This window comes from Neopsephotus bourkii, unplaced genomic scaffold, assembly GCF_033783945.1.
Source record: "Neopsephotus bourkii isolate Nb327-2 ecotype Australia unplaced genomic scaffold, CSIRO-AGI_Nbou_v1 NB_1433, whole genome shotgun sequence".
Classification (NCBI taxonomy): Eukaryota; Metazoa; Chordata; class Aves; order Psittaciformes; family Psittacidae; genus Neopsephotus; species Neopsephotus bourkii.
The window spans coordinates 2107650-2126615 of NW_026901910.1; the positions used below are offsets into that span (position 1 = coordinate 2107650).

Here is an 18966-nt window from a genome sequence, read left to right on the forward strand (position 1 = left end):
CCTTCCCTGATGAAAACTGCCATCAGCAGTGGGATTTGTAGGAAAAGCAGAATTTCTGGCCGTTTCCTAAGGAATATCAGATGGGAGAAGGAATCACTCAAAATATCCCTGGAATTCTTTTGGGATGGTAAAAATCAGCTCCAAAGAGTTACAGCAGGATGTATAAATGATACCTAAGGGATGGCTGTAAGGTCAGGGATGTGATGGGAGAGGTGGAAAAACAAGCTTAAATTTAAGGCCAGAAACTCGAACCAACTTAATTTTCCCTCTTGAGGTTCCCACATTTCTAAATCCCTCCTTCCAGCTCATCCTGCTCTAAACAAATCCCATCCAGAAAACATTTCCGACAACAGCAACATTTGTGCCTCTTACTTGAAAGCAACCTCTGAAAGCCATTGACCTCCTCTGGGCTGGTCGTTGGAATCGTGTTGCTGGGACAACCAGAGGAACTCTGAGCATTTCCCTGATCCTTTGGAGATGCTGGAGCAATGATTTATGGGAATTTCTTACCTTGTAAATCAGTTGACGGGATGGATCTCCTCACTCTCTTCCTCATTCCTATTCCACGGAAGCGAGCAAAGACAAGGAGCCATAAAGCTGTCGCTGCTTGTTTCAGCCAGCTGGGAACGCCAGGAAAAAATAGTTCAGGATTTATAGGAGCTGGAGAATTTGAATCTGAAAGCTAAGGGAAAGGATGGGAACCCATCATCTTGGTGTCAAAGGACCATGGGTTCATCCCCACTCAGCATCTCATCTTGGAAAACAGAGATCGAAAGAGGGCAGGGCTGTTTCCTCCAGTGTCAGCAGTATCTAGCATCCCAAATTCACTCCTTGAGCATCCCACGTCCACTCCTTGAGCATCTTTCTGCTATAACAGGTCACCCCTGGATGAGCTTGTTTCGGTCTGATCTCATCCTGCCATCCCTCAGTCCCCACATCTGCAGGACCAGCGATGCCCGGCAGCATTCCTGCTGGGATGCAGAGCCAGCTCCAACGAGGGGTGTGGTGGACACCAACCCACTCTCCCTGCCCGTAGACCACCCTCCAGTGACCACAGCCCAGGGCTGCAGGTGGTACGCAGCCGGAAGAGATGCACAAACCCCCACAACCACAAGGTCTTTCATCAAACACCTAACTCCACATCCTCATTCCAAGCCAGAGCGTGGCCTGCTGGAAAACCTTCCCTGCAATTCCACCCCCTTCACCTGGGAGTCTCCCACATCCGGGGGTTGTGCCTTATACCTGCCACAGAGCTGGGGTGAGGACATCTCAGAGGGATGGTTTCCTGGTGCACTCAAAGTCCATGTTGCAAATAGATCCTTAGAACAAATCCATGCTTACTCCCGAGTCCACGGATGCTCCTTCTCCAAAGTGACAAGTTCTTGGGGCAAGCTGGCTCAAATACTAAACATCTGGCAAGAGCAGGAACATCCAGAATGGGCAAAATTCACATTCTTACATAACAGGCTTCAGGAAAAGACAAATGACATCAACTACAGTGGTTTAGTTGCTGTCATCGGGCTGCTCCTCCATAAATAATTCAGTTCCCTTTCCAAAACTGCCTTATTGCTCATGTTGAACTCCTCTAAGAAAACTGTGATGGGATGTTCTGGAAAAATAGATGAGTGAAGCTAAGCAAATTATTCAACAGTAGATGTTGAAAACAAGAAGGTTTTAGGACACAGCCAAGGCTGAGCTTTGCACTGAGCCTGGCTTAAACAGAGCTCAAGGATGGAAGGGGAGGATATCCCGTCCAAAGCAAGCCGCTCAGTGGAAGGATGTCTGACCCCCTTGGGAGTTAAAGGATGCTAAAATGGGAAAAAATAGGACTTGATTTGGATCAGATGCTGCTCCAAATAGCTCAGAGGGTGGTGGTACCCACCAGCCCTTCATCCCTCCAGCTCAGGCACCGCGCTGTGATCAGCGGAGGATGCTTAATCCAATGAATCCAAAAATCATGCTGGATTTTTACAGGACATTGAGGATACAGATGTTTCCCCACACATTTCAAACCCCTCTCAGTTTCAGGTTTCAAGAAGAGAGGAATCGAATCAGCCTTAAAATCAGCCTCAAACCCAACATAATTAACCTGGCATCGGACACACCAACAGCAGTGTCCAAACCCAACGATGTTTGTACCAAACCCAGGCTGAAATTAAGGGATTTCCCAGTTTTTAACTATTCAGCTCCTGGAGGATTCCTATTCAAGCTGATTTCCCTCTGCTTGTGGTTACTTCCCATCCACACAGGCCAATTCCTCTTCTTCAGTATGTTTGGTTTTACCTCTGCACATGATTTTCCTGGGAATAATAAGAGAGTAAACCCAAGATTTATGGCACTGAGGAGATGGCATCGTGCATATTAAATAGTCTTAGGCACACCGTGATGCTACACCGACTTTACAACTACTAACAGATAAATAAACAGGAGAATATCATGAAAGGCTCTATCGATAATCCATAGGGACAAGGAGGATGTATTAAGAACAAGTGGTCGATGCCAGGATAGCTCAATATTCCCAGAGGTTTTTCCATGTGAGATTAAATAAGATTAAATCTTATTTCTTGTGTGGATCGATAATAAAGCTAAAGCCAAAAGAAAAGATTTTTCCCTGTTACCCCTGCCAGGCAGCCAGGATTGACTGGGAAGAAATGGGATTTCTCTCCCACTGGCTGAGCATGGGTTAATGATGGCTCGTTGAGCCGGGAAAGCACTTTGGGGTCCTTCCAGAAGGAAAAATGCTGGATAAATGGCAGGTTATATAGATTTTGATTAGAAAATCCCCACTGCCAACTTCCTCCTTTTAAACGTTTCATTTCAGGGCATAATAAGTCCACGGCTGGTTCCTGCTGCTCTCCTTCAGGCTCTGCCATGCAAAGTTACTGCGAGCATCCGGCTGACTGATCCTTTCCCAAGCATTTCCAGGGATAAAGGGGGAAAAAAAGGAGGATCTGGATGTTTAAAGCAACTTACCTCCAGCACTTGAGCAAGCTTTGGAGTCTGCTTTCTGAAGGCAATATCAGCCACTTGAGATAGGGATGGGCTGGAGGGATACACACCAGGACGAATAAAACACCTAAATAATCATAAAACAACACCTTGTCTAAATACTGTAGGAAAAAAAATGGGATTAACTAATGGGATAAGCCAGGGAAAGCAGTAACACTCCCCTCCCAACTTATTTCACTTGGATATCTGCAGTACTTGGGTACAAGGCAGCCAGCAGAAGCGATGTGGTGATGCTGAATCCTGCCCTTTTAAATTTTGGCTCCACCTGAGATGTTTCTTCACCTGAGATGTTTCTTTACCTTGGCTGGGCTTCAGCATCCCTTCCCCATCCCCGTTCCAGATCAGTCCATTCTGGGAGTTCAACCTCCACCCTCAGCACCTCCTTAGCAAGCGACACAAGCCAGCACCAGCGCAGCTTGGAGGAGCCGGCGAAGGGAGAAGCAGGGAGATGGTCACAACTCCTTAAAGATGCAAATTGAGAAGCAACCATCATAACAAGGAGCTCTGTTAATTCTCTTACGAGATGCAGATTTTAATGCTGACTTTTCCTAGGCTTATTTGTTTTATTTAGCAATAAATTTAATACTGGCTCCCTGAAGCAAGGAGACAGATGGACTATAAACTTTGAATTTTGAGAAGCTTTACTTCTTTAGGTTAGTGTCATCTTTGATCTCTCCTGAAATTACATCTAGGGAAGTTTGCAGGGATTGAATTCTGCTCTTTTACAGCCCTCAAAGCCATTTGATTAGCCGCCTTTGAATGTATTTTTTGTACAGCTTACCCAAAAGGATCTTAAATCCTGTCTAAATGATTCATAGCCTTGGCTGTTGGAGGTATCTCAGAGACTTGCTAATGGACCTGAAAAAACCAAAGCACTACATAACATCTCCTCTGCAAGCAAGGGGAAGTAAACTAACAGCTATGCATCTTTTGGGATGCAAAGCTCTCTAGATCCAAGACCAAAACCCCACAGCTGAGCTAAAATGGTGCCCTTGTAGAACTTCAGGCAGCTGGTGAATGGTTTTGGAAGGACCATGAAATCACAACACAGCAGAAAGGACTCATCTGGATACACAAGAACATCCTTTTTACCGCTGAGTCTGAGGTGTGTGAAAATCCAGACTTTTAACTGTGGGGTATAAGATCCGCATCCCACACGCTCCAGAATATGGGACAGGAGATCTTAAGGGCACCACCATGACATTGGAGTGAAGCTCCCAGGAGCCATGCGGTGCTTTGTCCTACGTACCCAGGTTCAACCAGTTCCCAGCTAATTTCCCCGCTGCCACACACAAATAAGGAAGGAAATTAAATCTAAAAGAACAAAACCCAACAAGAGCAGACTCATTTCCAAGCTGCTGCCTGGGGAACAGGAGGGAAAAATCGATCCACGGTAAATGAAAAAGGGTGGGAGCAAGGAGCCAAGGAGAAAAGGATGATTCAAACACCAAACAGGCTTGGCTTCCAAAATCAAACCCTGCCTGAACGTCTTGGGGACCATTTCAGTCAATGCTGGTAGCTCATGGTCACTCAGCATCCCACCATGGATGGGTGCTGCCATTGCCCAACCCTTTCCAATAAGGAGACGTTACTGACCGCTCGATTACGATTGAATTACTATGGATGAACTTATTACGGGCACATTAAAGTCTAATGAGTGGCTGGTGATTAATGTCATTATGAGGAATACCAGAAGAACTAATGATGATGAGCCACTTAAAGTGAAGTGTCAAGGGTTTATTATCGATGACTCCTTGGTTTCTTGCCTAAAAACTCTTGAGTTGAAAGGAGGAAGAATCTGACAAAGGTAAAGCAAAAGGTTTCCGAAAGCAACAACGCAAGAAGGTCCCATATTAAAACTCATTTAAGGATAAGATTGATGGGAAATAGCATTTCCTGGAGGAATATGTTGGAAACCAGAAGTTTCTTGTAAAAACATCTCACCATGTGCTTTAACACCTTTGGGAATGCCATTATAAAAGTGAATTTTAATTCTCAGCATCTCCCCAGACCTGTTCTTGCCTTTATTTCTCCCCTCGACCTTCTGATATTCATTTTCCATCAGTTCTTTGCCTCCTTCTTTTAGCTTTGCCTCTGCTCCCTCACTTGCAGGGAGGGCTTTACAACCCAGTTTAAGCCTCTCTGGTGGTTTCTCACCTCCTTCCCCTCCTTGGCTGGATCAGATTTTGGTGCAATATCACTCAGGGGTGTTGAGCGCATGGGAAAATGCCACCCCATGTGGGCATGATGACATTTAAGCACCACCAGAAAATGACTATAGGACCTTTATTTGGAAGGAAATCCCTGTGCTTTAACTTTGGAGAGCCAAGTATCAAAAAGCCTTTACTTGGACCGAGGTACAAATGTACTGGACTGAATTAAAATAGCTTTTAATGTAAAAAGCCACTAAAACCCTCAAAAAACAACCAACTTCCTCCCAGTTGGCAGCATTTTGAACATAACAGGTGATGACAGAGACACACCGTCCTCCTCCATCCACCTTTTCCAAGTGCTTCTTGGTTGGGGTCAGACTCATCCCACCATGCGAAACGCTTTTGCTCCTCCACCTCCCACCAACCAAAAACTTTCAGGGCTTTTAGAGGCGTCTCCTCTTGGTGGGATGGGTTTTTCCCCTTTTAAAAGTGACTTCATATCCCATTTTATTACTTTCTGAACGTTGCAGGGTTTGTTCTCTTTGAAGTCTTACATCCTCATTTCCCGTCAGGACGATTAAAATTGATTTCCGCCATCAGCAAGAGAAAGATAATCTGAAGTGGGCTCCTGAGGGAGAGAGCTGAATCCCCACGGAGCCATTACAAACCCTCTCCTATTATTTTAACTTTCTTTTCTTCAGGATTTCTCTTTGGAAAAGGGCAACTTAGCACCTCACGGCCATATGTGTGCTCCAAGAAAAAGGGGGAAACTCTTTTAACCTCCTCTATTTCCACTGCACAAAGCGGACATGGGGATTTAAATAGCTCCTGTTTACCACCACCACTCACCCAGAGGTATTTTTAGAGGGGTAATCGGATCCTCCTGACGCCTTCACTTGGCTTTCTTCGGCTCCGCATCCTCCGGCCCCAGCCCTGCACCTGTCCCGGTTTGTATCCAAGGAAGCCAAAATGGGATGGGGTGTTCTTTCCCAAGTGAATTAAGCCGGGTGATTCCTGGTGCTTCCTTGCAGGAGGAAGAGGGTGGGATTCAGGCTGGAAAATCATCTCCAAGGTGTAAAACCTCCAGCTGAAAAGAAAGACATGGAAAGAACGGGCATGGAGGGCGAGCAGTGCTCAGGGATCCAGCTGTGAATGCCTTCACTCACTTCCTAAATCAACTAAACCTGTAATATCCTAAATTAAAAAAAAACCCACCAATTAAAACCAATTAAATAATTTTAAATAATTTTTATATCTATTAAATCAATATAAACATTAATTAAATCAACTAAACCCTGAACAGATGAAATAATCGCCAAAAGACACCAAACCCACCTCTAAAATAGAAATATCACCTTTCCAGGCTGGAGGATCTCAGGATCTTGCCCCTGTCCCACTCCTGCACTGCTTTACAGCAAATCCATAAGCAAATTTATGCAAATGAGGGGGGGGGTGTTGGTGGCTCCTATTGCAATTGAGTGGGAAATAATGAGTTTATATCAACGCTTCAAGACCTCAGCTTATCCCAGCTACCATCCCAGCCCACAAGAAGCCACCCCAAGGAGGTCCCCAGCCAAAGGCCCACCATCCGACCGACAGCACCTCCATCATCAGGCTGAAATACCTTTACATGGGAGTAATTTAACGCCATCCCCAGCTTAAGCTCCATATCTACCGGGCGTGAAATTAGTTCCAGCAAGCTGCAAATTTGCTGCTAATAAAAATATTTAGCAATTCGCTGGTCTTTAAATCAGGAGCAGAATATTTTCGTGCTTGCATCAACGCCTGTTCCTTTCTCATTCTAATATCCAAGCGTCAGGGAGCTCCAGCCATAAACCTGCAAGTTTTACGACTGCGCTAAGAGTTCTAAATCAATCCCCCCACTGCTTCCAGCCTTGCCACTGAGGGGCTGATCGTTTCATATCACTTGATATTAGACATTATTGGTCATTGTGGTCACCAGGATGAGCTGGGCATGGGGGATTTGCAGGTTTTTAACCCAAAAAAGTCCATCTCGAACCTAGGGCCTGCTCCTTGAGTGGCATCTTACAAAGGAGCTTTGATCCATGTGATCCTGCCTTGCAGCCCTTGAAGGAAGGTGACCTCTCCATCCTCCTGGGCCAAGCATTTAATTAGCCTCAGCGCTAATTGCATCTCTCTGCCAAGCTCATTTTGTCCACTTCCAACATCAGGATGTTTTTCCATGCCTTTGCCAAGAAACGCCGCAATTCCCTGATCTTATCCTTAGGAAAAACCACCCATGGTGATGAAGCATCTTTCAAATCATTCCTCATCTGATGCCAGGGGAGGCTGAGATAAAGAAGAGGGTGTTTAGGATGACGTGTTGGGTTCCAGCTCATGCTTGGAAATATCACACAGATGAGGTTGGTTTTCCTGGCTCCCATCTCCCAATTCCTTAGCTGTGGATTTATGACTTGAGCTCTGAGAAACCCATGGCCCTGCTGAAATACCATATGTGCCATATAAATAAATATTATAGGAATATGTTGGGCTGCTGGGAATCATTTCAACTCCAAATCTTAGTGCTTGAGCTACCATCAGCCCAACTGTGCTGGATACAATTGATGGGATTAAAACCAACAAGCAGCATGGCTCAAATCTGATCACTGGATGTGATTGCTGGGGCATAGATCAGATTTATTGCTTGACTTCTGGTCAAATATCTGGGATGTGGTGTGGGTCAGCAGCAGGTTCAATAGCTGAGTGATTCCAGCTCTGTGCTACAACCACTTGAACTTGCTTGACATTGTCATTGTGGCATCAAGAAACTACCAGGTAACACCAAGAGGAGATGAAGGAGATAATAAAAAGTGAAAAGAGCCAACTGATACGGGAACAGGTTAAAGATGCCATTGTAAATTCTGTGGATAAAAGGTAGAAGGGAAAATTCAGTAAAGGAAAAGCCTCACTGGCTGATGCACAAAGATTATCGCTTTTAGATGGAAAGCTAAAGGATGGAAGAGGAATGGCAGACGGGTCCCTTTGAAAACAGGGTTATGTAGAAGAAATTCTGGGGGTTTACAAACTACTGGGGTCCAAAAATGCAGAAGAAAGGGGAAAGCAGGGAAAAGCAAAGGGAGATTCTCCAACAACAGGAGCAAATCTGATGAGGGCCTTAGTGATGTGGGTTAGTGGTGGCCTTGGAAGCGCTGGGGTAAAAGTTGGACTCGATGATCTTAAAGGTCTTTTCCAACCTGGTTGATTTTAGGATTCATTTATGGTTTCTGATTGCCAACAGGAGCAGGGAGCACGGGAATAACAGAGAAGGGTTAAGAAGGTGAAGATGGACATTGTCAACATGGGGTTTGCAGGGAAAAAGACCCTTCTGTAGTGGGATTAATGGCACAACACAGCGCAGGAGAGTTTGCTATCAAACATACACTTTTAATGTGTTGGCAGCAGGTTCCTACTCGATGCCAAGTGAAGGCAGGTGTTGGAGGCAGTTTGTGCTCTGCTTGCTCAACTGATGGATGTCATGCTGGTGACTTTGATTTCATCGCAGGAAAAGGCAGGTCGATGCCACACAGCATAATTAACCACCAGTTTATTCCTCCCATTGAAAGGAATGATAGAAAGAAAACAGCAGGTTTTTACCTCATTTTATGCAGTCAAGGTGTCATCAGGCTTCAAGGAGTTGAGAGGAAAAACTGACTGTATCATTTTATGCTTTTTTTTTCAGGTTAACAGGTAGATGAGTCCTGAGAACTGGCATAAAGTCACCATCAAACCACACTGGCCAGAGAATGATGGTCAACATGCGATGAGGAAGAAAGAGGGTTTAAAAACAGGCAGAAAAATGGGTTTAAAATGGAAATCCCTCCTGTCTGGGTGTTAAAGGGTACCCAGTGCATCGACAAATCTTCACTTGGCTTGGTAGCCCTCGACCCCCAGTATGGCTGTCCCACAGCCACACAAACCCTGCTGTCATCAGTCTGTATTAACCAAACCTGCCTGATTTTAGCCCTAGATAACCTGAGGGTGCAGGCAGCTGAATTTGTAGGACTTGGGGAACTGAAACCTTGTTCAGACAGTGCTGCTCCCCGCAGCAGGGTGGGCAGGAGCCTGTGCAATGAGCAACGCTGGGTTAATGAAGCACTGATCCATATACAATAGGATAAGGGGGAATCACGGAATCAACCAGGTTGGAAAAGACCTTTAAGATCACCAAGTCTATACCTTTACCTACCGAGGCCACCACTAACCCATGGCACTGAGGGCCTCGTCTACACGGTGTGTGAACACTTCCGTGGACGGTGACTCCTGGGCAGCCTGTTCCAACGCCTTAGCATCCTTCCAGTGAAGGGTCTTGTGAGTTCCCTGTAACCAGGACCGGGAACGGGAATGCCAATGGGAACGGCAACAGCAAGAACGGACCCCAGTGGCGCGCCCCCGCGTGTGGCAGCGTGGGAAAAATCACGTCCCCGCGTTCCCCCAGCCAATAGGAAGCGGCGGGAGAGTGGTGGGCGGTGCTGATTGGCCCTCCCGGCGCTGAGCGCCGCGGTTGCTAGGGGGAAGCGGCGGGGCAGCATGGCGGGCACGGCGCTGGGGCTGGGGCTGGGCCCCGGGGTGCTGGCGCTGCAGCTGCTGTGGGTGCTGGCGCTGGGGCTGTGCCTGGTGCTGGCCCGAGCCGCCGGGCGCGCACGGTGAGCACCGGCGGGGCAGGGAGGGGAGGGGAGGGAGGCCGGACCGGGCCGGGGGCTGAGGCTGCTTCCCCCTCCCCTCCAGGTTCACCGTGGTGCTGGTGGCGCTGGGAGCCGCCGTCCTCAGCGCCGCGCTGCTGCTGTTCCCGCGGGAGGAGGAGCGGCCGAGCACCGCGGCCGTCTACGAGGTGGGACCGCGGCCAAGAGGGGCGGGTGTGCGGGGCGGCACCTCGGGGCGGGGGGGGACACACGGACCGCAAGGGGAGACCCGAGGCCCCGGCGATGGGCTTTTACCTCGGGATGGTCCGTAAGGATGAGCCTTTACATCAGGATGGTCCCAGGGTTGAGCCTCTGCATCAGGATGGTTCCATTGCCCTCATGCTCTTGTCCTTCCCGGCTCAGCCCTGAGCTCCAGCAGCTTCTGCTCCCCCTCTGCCATCCCTTTTCCAGCTTGGGCCATGTGTTTTCCAGGCTCCCTCCTGCCTCCATCACCCAGCACACTCTGGGTATTTATTTCCCCCTCTAATTCTGCAGCCGTTCACTGTCCCCAGCTCTGGTTTTGCATTCTACAGCCTGGTAACTCCTCTTCAGCTCTCTTACAGGTTATTCCCGCGCTCAAGCATGGAGCCATCTGTGTGCCGGGGGAGCCCCTGGTCTGTGTTGTCAAGCACAGGGATCTGTCTCCTCAACTGTGGGTCACATCAGCCTGTCTGAGCTTCCCCAGGGCTCCTCAGGCTTTGAATACACAAAGTTTGGTGATGTCTTAAGTGCCATTTCCTCTGTTCGGTTATTAATGCACATTAATTACTGCTCTTCTAGATGCTGGGTCTGTGTCAGTCCCTACTAAAGACACTGGGAAGTGTTTTGTCTTTTCTCTACTTTGCTCTTGTAAAGGTTGGAAGCGAGATGAAGGGCAGCTGAGTGCGTGTGTGTGCCCGGGAGAGCAACAGAATTGGAAAGCTTATACCTTCAATTGGACTGGCCCTGCCCTGCCTATCAATAATACATGACCTGGGCTTTCTGCACCGAAGCCCTGCTAACTGCCTCATTAAAAAGAGGAACGTGCAGGAAGAGCCAACGCTTTCACTCACAGGAGACTCTTCCCACAGCAGCACCAGGGCTGAGCGTGTGCTGATGGGATTTGTAAGGCTGAGCTGGGCCGAGCGAAGCTCTGCTGTGGGCTCAGGAGCTGGGAGGATGATTCTGTAACCTGGCTCCTTGTTGTGTCTTGCATTGCTGCTGGGTCCTCGTTTTCAGTCTTTTCCCCACCGCTCCCCTTCTAAAAGGATGCTTTTGGCTGGGGGGAAGCTGCTGTGTTTCTTCCCTGTGCTGCTCCTTTCCTCCACATTTCCTTTGTTCAGAGGAAAGGGAGGCTTCTTCCAGTCATTCCCGCTTCCCACAGAGAGCACCAGTGTCAGGAATGAAAAGCGAGGGGAGAAATCCTGGGGAACCCCACTGGTTCTCCTCCTGGAGTGATCTACTCTGACAGCACTCTTCTGCAGGACGTGGCATGCTCCCTCCAGGCTCCCGTAATGGGTGTTGTGGTCTTCCCTTTTCCCCCCTTCCCACTGCAGATCGTGGACACCTTCTTAATCGGCCGCTTTGTCCTCCTGGCTGTCATGTCCTTGGTCTTACTTGGGTGCCTGTTCCTGCTCCTGATCTACCACCTCATGGAGCCAGTCTACGCCAAAACGCTCCCCAGTAGCTAGCAGCAGCTGGAGGCAGCAATCCCTGCCAAGAGGAGATCCCAGGATCATGGCAATAAAGCAGGAAAACCAGGAAGCTGTTCTGGAGGTGAACCCATTGGTTTCTCCAGGTTCAGAAGGAGCCAACGAAGCAACTGAAGTGTTTTGCTGCACGCAGAACTGTGTCTTTCATCTCTAAAAGCAAAGTTTGGCCAGGCTGGATGTGATCGTGGACAACCTGGTCTAGCTGAAGATGTCCCTGCTCATTGCAGGGGGTTGGAGTTGGGTGAGCTTTGAAGGTCCCTTCCAACCTAAACCATTCCATGATTCTATGACTGGGTGTGAGCACCTTCCTCTCCAGGCGGGTTTCAGCCTCTTACAGGTCCCAGAGGTGCTTTAACTTTCCTCTTTTCCAGGAGAGTTGAAATCCGTGCGCTTTGTGCCACACTTGATCCAATGCACTGACCCGAGATGGTTTGTTAGTGTGGTCCGCAAGAGCTGGTTTGTTACTGTTCCTTTTTCACCCGTAATAAAGCTCTCTGAGAAATCCCTGACTCGGTGTTTATCCTCCAGGAGCATCACCTTTTGCCACCCTATGTCTCTGAAACCACCTTTTCCCATCCAGATGTGGGGATTTTGGAAGGTCTGTCTGTGGCTCTGGGTTGTTGGGGACTGTCCCTTTGACCAGAAACCTGAGGCTTTGGCGTGGGGGGGGGACAACACCTCAAATGATGCTAAAAAAGGCAAACTAAAGCCTCCCGTGGTCAAGGATGTCCAGAAAAGACAGATCTGGCCTGAACAACCCTGCCAGCCCATGAAGGGACCCTCTTGCTGCAGCCCTGTGCTGCTCTAGGGGGTAATGTAGCCCCTCATATAGCAAGACTCAGCTCTTACATTGCTTTTTAGTTATTTCCCCTTTTTAGAGAGCTTTTTTTGGCCTTTTTGTGACTTTGAACTGAAGATGGTGAGCAGTGAATTGAAGCTTCTCCCAGGCCTGTCCTGACTGCTCTCAGTCACAAACTCCCACTATCAGGGCATGAAAGAGGAATCAGGCAGAGCAAATGAGCTCGGGGGTGATGTTTCCCCTGCAGACAATACAATATATACTTACATATATATAATATATATACTTACATATATCTACTTTAGAAAGTGCCCCAGCACACACAGACAGCAAAAAACATGGAATTACCTGTCAGAAAAAGGCAGAGGAGAGGCATCTCTGGTTCCTGAGCAGGGTAAACTCTCAGTCCCAGTCTATCCCGAAGCCTGTATCCAAGGGAGTGGAACTATCATGTTAAGGAACATGCAGAGCATTTATGCAACACAGCGTGTCAGGTCTCTTGGTGGTTTGGATGTTATGCCTGAAACCAAATTCATATTTAATTCATCATCTTAATAACATTTATGAACACGAAGCCTGGCTCTGGCTCCAAGCCTGCCGTGTCCTTATTCCCTGTGCTTGTGAGGATGGTTTGGAGAGGCTGTGAGTCAGATGAACAGGGAAACTCTGGCAAAAGGAGCTGGGGCATGAAAAATCCCAACCCTAGAAGCAGGAATGGGAAGCTACTTGTGGTTTGGTGTCATAAATAAACCCAAGATTTGCTTTTCTCCCTCCCCTAAATCCATTTGTAACTGAAGTCAGTCAAAAGGCTCATGGTGCAGGGTGGGGGGGATTTGGGGAAGACCGGAATGCTGCACTGCAGGAGGAACGTGGTGGCTCCTGCATGAGACCATCCCAGAAATCCCATTCATTAGGGAAAGAGCCCCATGCGCTCTCTCCTTTACCTCCCCAAAGACATTCCCAGCTCTGTCCTCATCCTTCGCCACCCCTGGCAGCGGGCACCGGCTGGATGCACTCAGCCTGGGCTCTCTCCCTCTATTTATTTATTCTGGGCACTTCTGCTTCTCTCAGCGCAGGGGCTTTCCAGACAGTTCCTGTTTATTTTTGGGAAAGGAAAGACCACGTCAAGGAATTGGTATGAGCTGTTTTCCAGGCAGCCCCAAATGGTGATGTTCTGCTGCCATCCCCTCACCCCAACCCTCAGCTCCCGGAGGATAACCTCCCGCCTCTGTCTGGCATCCTGATCCTTATTTTTTCCCAGTTAACGTGCAGCAGGAGGGTGGGTTTGGCTTAAATCCCAACCTCCTCATTGGGAGCTCAGGAGGTGTTATAGCCAAGGAGCCCTGCTTCCCCCCCAAAACTATGAGCAAATGAGCCCAGCTTTCCTTCCACTCTAAGTATCCCGTTGTGCCAGCCCCATGCAAGTGAAAAACCATGCTGAATCCCAGTGGGAGAAAGGGATGCCAAAAGGAATGTTTGCCCAACACACTGTGCACCGGGAGGAGGGCGGCCAAGCCAGCTCAGGTGGGAAAACAGCCCTTTCCCCCCCTAAATTCCCTGCCTGGCTCCTTAGACACAAACCGGGATGCTCCCACAGCAGGATGCTGGTACCTGGGGACCCAAGGGCAGCTGCTGGCTGGTGCCAGGGTGGGATGGAGGGAGCACAAGCGTCTGCAGGGGAAACTCCTTGATTTAAGGAGCTGAATCCTTGAATGACGGCAATTCCTCACGCTGCGCTCTGCCGGCACTTAATTACCCTCTCTGGTAAAAGCTGGCCTCTTATTTCCACCTTGACTTTGCTGACTTCAGCTTCCCGCTGCTGAATCCCGCTTTGCCTTTGGCTGCTAATTAAAAAGCCCTTCAGCGTTAGCCGGCTGCTCCTTGCGTAGGTCATTATGTGCTCCAGCCACCTCTTCACCTTCACAGCATCCCGGCGGAACAACGGCATTCCTTCAGGATGTGTGCAGCCCCCTTCCCAGGGCTGGGGGGGGGGGGCCGTGGTGTGGCCCAGGCTCTGTTTTTACCAGGCAGGCTCATAATGAGCCCATTTTAGGTGTGATTCTTGTTGCCATCCACAGGGCAGCAGTGTGATGGTGCTCTCCCGCTTCACACACACGATGCTGTGTCAAGAGGCTTTGGGGGGGGGGGGAAGCAGTGGCCCCTTCTCCAGCAAAGGAAGGAGACGAGGTGAGTCTTGCAGACACCTCCCAAAGGAGCTTGGCTGGGTTTAAACAGCCCTTTGGCTGGAGCAAACCCAGGGGATCCCCCCTCTGCCTTCCTGCCCACCCCTCGGTCTCTCAAATCTCAGCGAGATCTGGGGTTTTCTTTGGCATTTGGTCCAGGTTGGAAGCTGAAAGCCGCTGTGGGCTGTCTGCCCTTTCTCCTCGCTCCCAGCCAAGGGCTGCTCACACTTTCCAAGCACGAGTGGGATGTGGCCCAGGCCTAAATTTACCCCAGAAAAACAGAACAAACAGAGAGGAGGTAGGGGGGAAAGGGAAGAAAGGGAGAACAAACCCCAAGCAAGCTGCTTTTTGCTGTGTATGTCAGGGCTGTTGCTTCAAAATACATTCCAACCCCCCCCCCCCATCCTCCTCCATGGTAACTGAGAGCTCAGTCACACGTGCACTGAACCAGCCGTTCTCAGCCCAGCATCCCTGCTGGTCCTTAGTCCTTGTGCCATCAGAGGCCACGTGGCCTTGGGATGCTGTGTGGCTCCACGGGATCATCTGCTGAGGACAGACCCTGTCGTGACATCCCTCCCTATGGCTCCATCAGGGTTTGCCTCGGGAGGGGTGTTCTTTTCCTGAGAAAGAAGGGTCATTGGGGATTTTGGTTTTCTCTGCCCGCCCTGACCATTTTTCCTGCTTTCTCCATATGGACCTGCAGGCAACCAGCCTCATCAAGCATCTCTGGTCAGCATGGGGGGGGACCAAATGCCCGGTATCACCATCCAGCTACCTCAAACGTGTGGCTGCCACTCTCCAAGCTGCCTGTCCCCTTTGCTGATGAAATCAGCACTTAATAAAACCACATCAGGCCCAGATGTTTTAAGATCCAAGGAGGTGAAGTCAATTAGAGCTCAGATTTATACCAGGCGGCTCCCCCCTTGGTGGGGAGCTGGAGCCCGGCACACTTCCTTAAAGGTGACCAGGCTGAGGAACTCACCTCATGGCTTGTGAGCACCCCAACTCCTCACACACCAAAGCTGGGGCCCTCCCCATGAGCACACAGCTGGTTCTGGCCCTTATTGAGTGATGAGGGGGCCTCTTGTCCCCATCTCCCCCTTTTGGTCCAAGTGGTGCGATGAGACAAAGAGTAAAACCAGCTGAATTTGGGGTCAATTGAAACCTTGGGGATGTTCTCTATGTAGAATAAGCAGCACTTTGAGTCAAGGCAGTGCCTTAAGTGCTTTGGAGCCATCCTCCTGCTCCAATAACCTGAAATACCAAGCACAGGGATGAGGCAGGCTTCCAAACGAGAGAAGAAAAGCATGAAGAGGGGCACAACCACCACCCCCAAGTTCACAGAGACCTGGCCGAGCCCCGCTGGGACACGGCAACACAGGCTTTGCACATTTTTATTAATAAAATGGCCAAAAGTGAAGATTCAGCCCCAAAAAAGCTGCTGTGCCGAGGCCCAGGGACTGCTCCTCTCTCCGAAGCCAGCCCAGGGGGGCAGCAGGAGCCCTTGGGGCTATGCCTCGGCTCTGCCGAGAGGAACACGCTCCCGGCGTGCTCCCTTCCAGACGGCTCGCTGGGATCCATCAGAACTCCTTAAACCTGCATGGAGAGAAGCGAGGGGCTGAGGGTGGTGGGAGCCCCACCGGCAGGCGCTAGGACCGTGGTGCTGGAAGGATGCAAAGTGAACCCCAGCCCGTCTGCAAGGCCGGAGGAGAAACAGGCTCCAGGAGAAGATGCAGGCACCGCTCCACCTCTGTGCAAAGCTCCCCACAAAACACCTCCCAGCACCTGCGCCTCCTCTCCACAAGCTGCTCCCAAAGCCCTTGAGGGTGTTGAAGTATTCCACAACCAAGCCAGCTGCTTCCCACAGCTCACAACACCCTGCTTTTGGTGCAGCCAGGACAGTCCTCGCCCCAGCCAGCCCTGGCACAAGGAAGTGGAGCCAACAGCCCTGAGAAAGAGATTTGGGCTGCACTTACCGCAGCGCAAGACCCACATTAATGGTCTTTTCACCTGCAAACACAAGACATAAGGACCAAAGGTTCATGGGGAATGCTGGGTCTGGTGCCCCACCACCAGGACTGGAAGTGCTTGATGCTCCCGTGGCAATCAGAAGCAGGGCAGTGCTGATTTGGAGGTATTTATACCCTCGCTGCAGTGATTTGGCCATGGCTTTGATTAGCGAACCCAGGCTGTGTGTAATCAAGCTCATTAGCTTGGGTGGGCAAAGCAGCCTATAGATTTGGCTGTTTCAAGTGTGTTTAATCAATGCCAATCAATCAGGCACCATGGCTAACATCTTGTCAGCCGGAGACAAGGACACGCTGCCCAGCCACCCATCCACACTCTCTTCCCTGGCCATCACCATTTGATTCCCAAATCCTGATGTCAACCCTTTGATTATCAGCAGAGCGGCTGGTGGAGGCTGAGCCTGCCAAGCAGAACTCAAAAGCAGGGCGAATCAGGCTTGAGTTTGCATTTAATCCTCAGGGCTTGAGCAGAAATACTCACACCGAGCTACTTCCCATCCAGCACTGACTCTGTCAGCTGCACACTAGAGCTACAAGACACAAGGATGGCGTGTTTAGCACCAGGAGATGGATGAAACCCTCCTGGAGCTGCCCTGGATCAAGGTGAAAATGTCTCTCTGTGCCCAACATGGGCAGGCGACCTCGCAATGCCCACGTGAAGGTGCAGCAGGGACAGCAAGGGATGGCAAATGTCTTTTCGGAGCGGTACCGGTGCCCTGTTTTGGGATTGCAGGAGCAGAGGCCACCCCGGGGTGGCATGTACATACCCTCTCTTCCTCGCCATGTAGCCACACCACCCACGGACCTCTTTGACCACCACGCGAGTGAGGAGCTGCAGGAGGAAAGGTGCAGGGTCAGGTCACCATGGGGGGATGAGGATTCCCATCACCAGGAGAGAAATGTTAAGGCTCTTCCTAGGGAAGATTCCATGAACTGACACCCCGTGCAGAGGTTGGGAAAAGACAAGCGAACAGAGGCAAAGGTTTGGAGTCACAAGATTCCAAACTGGTTTGGGTTGGAAGGGACCTTAAAGCTCATCCAGTTCCAACCCCTGCCACAGGCAGGGACCCCTTCCACTGGAGCAGCTTGCTCCAAGCCCCTGTGTCCAACCTGGCCTTGAGCACTGCCAGGGATGGGGCAGCCACAGCTTCTCTGGGCACCCTGTGCCAGCGCCTCAGCACCCTCACAGGGAAGAGCTTCTGCCTAAGAGCTCAGCTCAGTCTCCCCTCGGGCAGGTTCAAGCCATTCCCCTTGGCCTGTCCCTACAGGCCCTTGTCCCAAGCCCCTCTCCAGGTTTCCTGCAGCCCCTTTAGGCACTGGAGCTGCTCTAAGGTCTCCCCTTCAGGAGCCTTCTCTTCTCCAGGCTGCCCCAGCCCAGCTCTCTCAGCCTGGCTCCAGAGCAGAGCTGCTCCAGCCCTCGCAGCATCTCCATGGCCTCCTCTGGCCTCGCTCCAACAGCTCCACGTCCCTCTTGTGCTGCTGCCCCAGAGCTGGATCAGGACTGCAGGGGGGGTCTCCCCAGAGCGCAGCAGAGGGGCAGGATCCCCTCCCTGAGCTGCTGCTCACACTCTGGGGGTGCAGCCCAGCATCTGGGGGTTCTGGGCTCAAGCACACACTGAAGCTGGGTCATGGGAAGTTTCTCGTCACCCAACACCCCCAAGTCCTTCTCCCCAGGACTGCTCCAAATCACTCTCTGATGCAGGTTGCCCTGTGCCTGGCTGTCTCAAGGACCATCCCTGCCCTCCACCAGCAAGCATGGTGGCTAAAAGGGAGTCCTTGAACATCCAGGGTAGCAAAGTGGCTCCTGCAGAGGAGGGACCTACCAGGCAAGCCAAGACGTCCGCTGCTATCAACATGTAGAACACGTTATTCCAGCCTGTGGGGGAGATGAGCCCTGCGAGCAGTGGCCCTAGTGCAGCACCTGTGAGGGCACATGACCCACGTTAGATGTCCTGTGCATGGGAGAGGGGACCACAGCACTCACCAGCCATACACACCTATGGATCCTGTGCCATCAATGATGGCTGTGACAGTAGAAAGGGCTTTGGCGTTGCCTTTGAGAGACTCGTGGGTTCCCTATTGGGAGGGAGAAGTAAAACATCAGGAGAAAAATCATCTTCAGGGTCTGCAGTCAGCGGGTCCTAGTGTGAGGTTGTTCACATCCCAGGCAGCAATCTCTATGCGTCAGACCCAGCCATGGATGGGAGACCAAACTGAGACGCTGCCTGCAGCCAAACCATGGCAAAACCTGGATTCCCAACAGCAGGCAGCAATCCCAGGTGGTTCCACAGTGCATTCGCCCACTGACAGTGGGAGATGCAGAGGAAGATGCAGCAGGGCTGAAGCAGAGGCACTCAGCCAAGGTGAAAGAGCATAGGAAAACAGACATGTTTCAGGGAAGGTA

At 50.5% G+C, this 18966-nt stretch overlaps 2 protein-coding genes across 4 annotated transcripts in view; one reads left to right on the forward strand and one right to left on the reverse strand.

Annotated features, from left to right (window-relative positions):
- The window catches only part of SLC37A2 (solute carrier family 37 member 2), a 37643-nt gene that overhangs the window by 12641 nt on the left and 6036 nt on the right, over positions 1-18966 (reverse strand). Inside the window, exons 15-19 of one of the 3 annotated variants that reach the window (XM_061368400.1) lie at positions 18560-18638; positions 18386-18483; positions 17330-17394; positions 17044-17092; positions 15873-16131 (exon numbers count right to left, since the gene is read on the reverse strand). In XM_061368400.1, coding sequence (XP_061224384.1) covers positions 17050-17092; positions 17330-17394; positions 18386-18483; positions 18560-18638 — 285 coding nt within the window. In that variant the 3' untranslated portion in view covers positions 15873-16131; positions 17044-17049. Of the gene's footprint in view, positions 1-15872; positions 16132-17043; positions 17093-17329; positions 17395-18385; positions 18484-18542; positions 18639-18966 lie in introns of those variants that run through there. The other 2 variants (XM_061368401.1, XM_061368403.1) reach the window with 2 other exon arrangements.
- Positions 9669-12062, forward strand: TMEM218 (transmembrane protein 218). Its single transcript, XM_061368216.1, has 3 exons — positions 9669-9826; positions 9909-10011; positions 11398-12062. Exons 1-3 carry the CDS (start codon positions 9711-9713, stop codon positions 11530-11532), a joined length of 354 nt encoding a protein of 117 aa, XP_061224200.1. The 5' UTR covers positions 9669-9710; the 3' UTR covers positions 11533-12062.